Here is a 7,500-nt window from a genome sequence, read left to right as displayed (position 1 = left end):
AGGTTTTATTTTTCTCGAACCAGTAAATTTTATTGCATTGTCAGGTTTGTTTTGTAAAGTTCTATTTTTATAATTAGATTTATGAGGGAAGCATTGTGCGACTCGGGGGTCTGATTGTTTCTTATGAAGCTCTATTGTCAAGGCAGCAATACCTTTTCCACTTAGAAATTGTCGAGGTTGTCTTCGAAACTGACAATGAAGAATTCTTTTAAAAGCCCTTTTAAATTCCTTGCTCGAACAAGCATATATAATCGGATTCATAGTAGAGTTACAATATCCAAGCCAAAATATGATTTTAAACATGAGCTGAGGAATCTGACATCTTTCACAAAGGGCACCTATAAAGAAATAGAAAAGAAATCACATTAAATTTTTAAAAATTTACTTCAGAAACCGTATAATATACATGTGTAAGCGGGTGTGTAGGTGTGTGTGCGTGTGCGCGTATGTATGTATATACAAACGCACACACACACATGCACACACACACACACACACACACACACACACACACACACACACACACATGCACACACTTGTATACATATGTTTACATAGACACGCAGATGCACACATATACACAGACTCACATATATATGAATTTATGAAAGCATGAATTACATCACGTATGTGGGGGATGGTTCTTGATTTATATTTTTTGTAATTTTATTGTAAACCAGTTGTATTTAATGAGCTTTCTGCAATCAGGGAGGATGAGGATCGTAGTTCTTGATTTCGTTTCATTTTTCTCGTTCCATTTTTTGCACCAAACTTCATCATGTTTTCTCCTCATTTTTTCTTATTTTATTACTGTCCAGCGTCCTTGTTTTCAAAAATAATATCTAACACATAAACAGGGCTTGAAAGATTGCTTTAAAATACACAGCGAATTTTATAAATATGCTTGTTCAAGTATCATAATAGCATGAAACTATTTCGTACCTTCTCCATTCCTGCGCCATCGATCGACTCGGCTCTCTGCCTTTCGCCACCATCGTTACATCCACTCTTAGACCAACAATAACCACTAACCTCAGTCCTTCCTCGACAGAACATCATTTCTCAAGCGTGTTTCACCAGAAGATTCATATCTTCCTGCGAGTGTCAACAGTTAAAACGGAATATTAACAACACCATGCTCACTAAACTCGGAGATCCTGCAAAAGTCTTGGGTACTACCCTTTTCTCCAAACCCAACAAATAAGATAGGAAAATCGACACCACTATACAAAGTAACCTATGTATCCTATATTTTGCAGATGTTAGGGTGTGATTTGAATTGAGTGAAATTTAACCCCAGTTAATCTCTTTCGTTGTTGGACGTAGTGACAGATTTACCAGTTGGTGATGAGAACGAGCAACAGTTTGAGATTTCGTAACTATATTAGTTTAATCAAATTAGATGTCGGTTATTAATGAAAATTTAATGAAAATCTTTATTCCTCAAAACTACTTCGGAATTTCTACACTGTTCTTTTTAATTTTCCTTAAGGGTAACATTCTGATTTTTACATTAGGAAGCTTAACTGCATTTAAAAAAAAAACAAAAAAAAACCACTATGTGGAAATAGCATGCGTGGAATAATCATGCTTAGTTTAGGTTATGACGAGAATTCTAATAATATTATTTCACACAAAGTAGTGGACAGTAGTATGGCGTACTGAGTTCGAATCCCGGTGAAGTTAACATTGCCTTTTCTCCTTTCATCGTCAATAGCATAATTACTATTCAAACCTGATCCATTATATTCTATATGTGATCGACTATAATACTTGGAATTATTGTTTATATATGTTACGCATTGTTAGTCAGATTAACGTACAGACAATAATCAAATATCACTTGTTTAATATATAATATATCAGATCAAGGAATGAGAAAAGTAAACATAGAATAAACAGTTAGTAAGTAAAGTGGGTTAGTCTCATAGATAAATGTGGTGGCGGTGTAAATTTGCAGAATAAAGTGACAACGTCAACAAGTAAATAGAGTGTATTTGTTGGTTTGATATTTGCCTGTTTAATCCGGTAGTGGTATAAATTTTCTGAATTTAAGCAGTAATATTTTCAAATTACAATATTTTGTGAAAAATTCTAACCTTCTAATTATATCATTTCCGAAGTTTTTTTTTTTTACTGCTTTTTTAAAATAGACTATTTTTGACTGTACATAAATTATGCTTTAGAATACTATATTTAATATCAAAATTAATACTGCTTTCTATTAAGTACCGGATGTAGTTTGACAAAGTTGTTGCGTGTTTCCTTTCAGCATGTTCGAAGGACGAAATATGATTAAAGTAATGTTGCTTGAATTTGGCGTTTGCTGTTGCTATGAGGTACTTTGTTCCATCGTTCCGTTATATTCGAAAGAAGTGATTTCTCAGATTTATTTGCACAGTGAATCTAAATGTCAATATATTTACAACTTAACAACTAATATACTGTTTCTGTGCATTTGTAAACACACGCACGCATACACACACACGCCACACACACACACCACACACACACATCACACACACACACACACACACACACACACACACACACACACACACATACACAACGTGTACACACATGCACGTGCGCGCACACAAACACATACCTTGTTTTGGAATCTCTACTTCTGGTGAAGTCGTAGGGGCGCTGTTGTAATTTAAAGTATGTCGAAGGCGTGCTTTATGTTACGACAGTACCCCTACGTGTTCACCAGAGATTTTAGACTTAATAGAGCTCATCCTTCTTCGGGTCTGATGTCTAATGATGAAAGAGAGAGACAAGCAGTAAAAGGAAAGAAAGAAACATACTCTACACAGGACTGGTATTTTATATCTCAATCATGAAAATATAGACGGTAAAGTTTAGCTAACGGCATTTGAATTCAGCGAACAGTGAATCATTTGCAAGGCAATAATCCAACGCCAGCAATAATAAAGAGTATACAACGAAACTAAACTTAAACTAACATAATAACACATGTATTTCAAGTGGCATCAATATTCTCCCACAATGCAATTACCTAAAAACGTACACCAGTCAACACATTTTATCGCTACAATAATTATTTTAGCTACATACACGCATGCACACTCCCCACAGATATATGTGTACATTCATATGAGTACATATTATACTAATAGTTGATTGTCTACTCTTAGTTTCGTCTCAAGCCGAGCTGTTTGCAACAATCACGAACAGCCCAGCTTCGAGCGAAACTCAGAATGGACTGTCGACATTTGATATAATATATAGCTTTCCACTTTACTAAACATATTGAGTTCTGTATCAGAGAAGGTTTGAACTATGTCAAATATATCTTAATATAACAAATAACGAAGATGGAGAGCTTCTTATAATGCAAAGAAGGATAGGAGCTCTACGTTTTCATTATTTGATATTTTACTTCTGTTTCACAATGCTTCAAGCAAACTACAATGCTCTTCTCTTCTTGTATTTTGATATATTTTATAACTCTCACATTGCGACACGCATCCCCACCCCAAACGTGTGTATTTTATCATATGGTTCTAGTTTCAACCTGCAAATGAAACAGCATCCCCCTGTTAACTATCTACAAGGTTATCGCTAATGCAAAGATATCTGTTCTTTTGGTTGATGTTTATGCTTTACTCTTTAGTACTTTTCGCAAATATACAGATTTTAAATGATTTCACATTATTAATTTGTTAGAACATAATAGAGCTCGAAGCTAAACCAGTATAAACTTCCAACTATGTAATAAACAATATTTAACATGCAAGGCCGTAAGCATAATTCTAATATTATTCATTTTTGAAAACTTCAATACTTTAGCGTTGACAAATGAAGCAACAAAGAAAGTAGATAAACAACAGAATATAAGTAATGGTAAATTGCTCACAAGTTATAATCATTTGATGGGATGGAATAGTATAACTAATTGGAAATAAAATTGTCCTTAAATAATTGAAAAACCTCTATGTTGTTTGCAATTAAATAAAGCAATTAAATTGTCTACACAAGTTAAAAGGTACCGTATGAGAGTTGTTAACCAGTCGAATTATAAAGATGTACTGTCTTCATAAATGAGAACATTGATTTTCTAACGTGGGAAAATGGCCCAATATTTTAGCAAGGGATAAAATAGTTAACTGACAATCAACTGAGTAATCGATTATATGTATCATGTTTTCGGTACCATGTTATGTTTCTGACCAAAGAAGTCAAGTCTTACATTACTCAGTCAGTCTACTGAGCTGTAAACAGGTACGGCGGATTAGTTAGAGGTCTCCACTGATTTGACAATAACTTGTTCGCTTTACAATGATGAATTCGTTTGTTTCTGTAACATATCAGCGTCTTAGCCAGGGGAATATTTCACTATGATCCGCTTAAAATTGGAGAGATAGTTACCGAGATAAATTAAATCCTTGTGATTTACTAAGATATTAATTGATTGGTATTCATTGCAAACATTTCTTATAGAGGCGCAACACAAGAAATTTTGGGAAAGAAAACAGTCAATTATATCCACTTCTGTACCTGGCTTATTTCATCGTCCCTAAAAGAGTGAAAGAATGAAATGAAAAATCGAAATCGATGGGATTTGAACTCAGAATGGAAAAAAACTGGGAAAAAAGGGAAATTTCCATCCATGAACCATTCTTTACCGTATTGGTATTGATTATAATTCCAATAGTATAATGAAAGACTAATCTTTTTGGAATTTGTACTTAGAAAGTAAAAGAAGGTAACTAAATACGGCAATGTTGTTGTTTAATCTCATCTCAACCATGACTGAGAATACTATCAAAGCATTCTAACCATGACCATCCAATGTTTTATACATTGTTTATATATATACTTGACCTCTAAATCCACAAGATTTTTCATTCTCTCTGTGTTTATTTTCTCTTATTGCTTTCTGTTGAAGAGCGTAGGCTCGAAACGTAAAAGACTTTCTCACTTTCGCGAGCGTCAAACTAATATACACCAGCTTGTTGTTCAGACACCTGTCTTCGTCTTTTGTTTTTCTATAAATTTCAAATATGTATATATATATATATATATATATATATATAATTTAATTAGAGAATAGGTTAACCTCGTGAAGGTTGCATCCAAGGAAATACTGGTTCAATAGCTAGTATTGTTGGGAAATGAAATTCCCTTAAAACAATAGCTGTATAATAAGCATATAATTTATATCCAGTTAAAATAAGAAAAGAAAGAAGAGATGAGGAAGTTAATTATTTATTATTAACATATTGATCATCTTCACTTCTTACAGCCGTTTCAATTAATGCTCAGTAATTTAATTACAAATTTGTGCATTAAATTTGCATTTATGTGACATGAGTACACATACACATATAGATATATATACTTATGCATGTACGTATGTATGTATGTATGTATGTATGTATGTATGTATGTATGTATGTATGTATGTATGTATGAACGTGTGTGTATATATATATATATATATATATATATCTGTATATATAATATAAGGATAAAATGTTTTTAAGAATTTATCAGGTAGTCAGCGTGAAAAAAAACTCATAATGCCCTTATATAGATTATATTAGTAAACATGTGCTTATTTTGGTAGTTTTGACTTATTAAGTCCCTCTAAGCGTGAGGCTTTATTTTATAATAATGCCCTTATATAGATTATATTATATATATTTATGGAAAAAAATGATGGTTATTTTCCTTATGAGGTTTTTTCACGCTGACTACTTGATAAATTCTTAAAACGATTTTATCCTTATATTATATTATAAATAATTAGAATATATTCAGTGCTGAATATTATTCTGTAAAAGCAAATGTTGCCGAAAATGTAACTTGAATAGCCCGCCACTTTCACGGATATATAACGATGAACAGAAGCCGCCGTGCTGCTGTTGTTGGGTACATCAGGGTATGTCGATTTTTGTTTATTCTTTATGTGTCTTGACCATACGTGCACTGATGAATAAAAGATGCAGCTTACTGCATGGTTTTGCTGTATTAATTATGAAAGCAGTGGTTTGCCGTTAAGTTAAAAGTTTTTAGGAGGTTAGCTTTGAAGGTTGCATTCCCCGCGATCGGTAAACATGTGCTTATTTTGGTAGTTTTAACTTATTAAGTCCCTCTAAGCGTGAGGCTTTATTTTATAATAATGCCCTTATATAGATCATATCTGTATATATATATGTATGTATATATGTATATATGTATATATGTATATATATATATATATATATGTATATATGTATATATATATATATATATATATATATATATATATATATATATATATATATATATATATATATATATATATATATATATATATATATATATATATATATGTATATATATGTATATATATATATCTATATATATATATATATATATATATATATATATATATATATATATATATATATATATATATATATATATATATAATCATAAATATATAGGGATTGACAGTAACCTGCTTCTCCAACATACTGAGAATTCAGAAATAGCAGTCAAAGAACTACTGATTTCAAAGCTACAAATTATTACTCCAGATTGATAGCGATATTTTTGATACACACAGAACAAAAAACAATAGAGAAGAGTAAAAAACACTTGCCTTTTAGTTAATTTAGTACAATTGTTTCACAGTTAAGAGTACATAATACTCTATTCTGATCTTCAGCTAAATATTCTAATAAATTTGTTAATGTCTAAATAACTCACGTTAATTTTGACCATGTGAACATCAATACCACGTGAAGAAGACGTTAAGAAATTTATCGGCCAGTAAATTCAAAACTTCCTGCCCTAATGAATTTCAATTCAGCGTGTATCAGAAATAGTTCCGTTTAGGAAAGAGACTCGTACGAATTCCTGCGGTATAACCATCTACCCTGGAGTTATTGTTAAAATATAGATATGCAGGGCAGGGAATCATCAATTAGTAATAAAATTAATAATTAACAATTTCTGCCGGGTAGCTCAGTATGAAAAAAACCTTCTTTGGTAAATAATTTATAATCATAAATATATAGGGATTGACAGTAACCTGCTTCTCCAACATACTGAGAATTCAGAAATAGCAGTCAAAGAACTACTGATTTCAATTTTTGAATTTACTGGCCGATAAATTTCTTAACGTCTTCTTCACGTGGTATTGATGTTCACATGGTCAAAATTAACGTGAGTTATTTAGACATTAACAAATTTATTAGAATATTTAGCTGAAGATCAGAATAGAGTATTATGTACTCTTAACTGTGAAACAATTGTACTAAATTAACTAAAAGGCAAGTGTTTTTTACTCTTCTCTATTGTTTTTTGTTCTGTGTGTATCAAAAATATCGCTATCAATCTGGAGTAATAATTTGTAGTTTTGAAATCAGTAGTTCTTTGACTGCTATTTCTGAATTCTCAGTATGTTGGAGAAGCAGGTTACTGTCAATCCCTATATATTTATGATTATAAATTATTTACCAAAGAAGGTTTTTTTCATACTGA

The 7,500-nt window shown here is 31.6% G+C and overlaps 1 protein-coding gene across 1 annotated transcript in view; it reads right to left on the bottom strand.

The window, feature by feature from the left end:
- The window catches only part of LOC106874449 (alpha-1A adrenergic receptor), a 236,253-nt gene that overhangs the window by 714 nt on the left and 228,039 nt on the right, over window positions 1-7,500 (bottom strand). The window contains exon 3 of the mRNA XM_014922188.3: window positions 1-338. This exon is cut by the window's left edge and continues 714 nt beyond it. Coding sequence (XP_014777674.1) covers window positions 1-338 — 338 coding nt within the window. The remainder of the gene's footprint in view (window positions 339-7,500) is intronic.

This window comes from Octopus bimaculoides, chromosome 2 (genome assembly GCF_046866305.1).
Source record: "Octopus bimaculoides isolate indiv1 chromosome 2, ASM4686630v1, whole genome shotgun sequence".
Lineage (NCBI taxonomy): Eukaryota > Metazoa > Mollusca > Cephalopoda > Octopoda > Octopodidae > Octopus > Octopus bimaculoides.
This window is presented reverse-complemented; position numbering and strand designations above follow the sequence as displayed.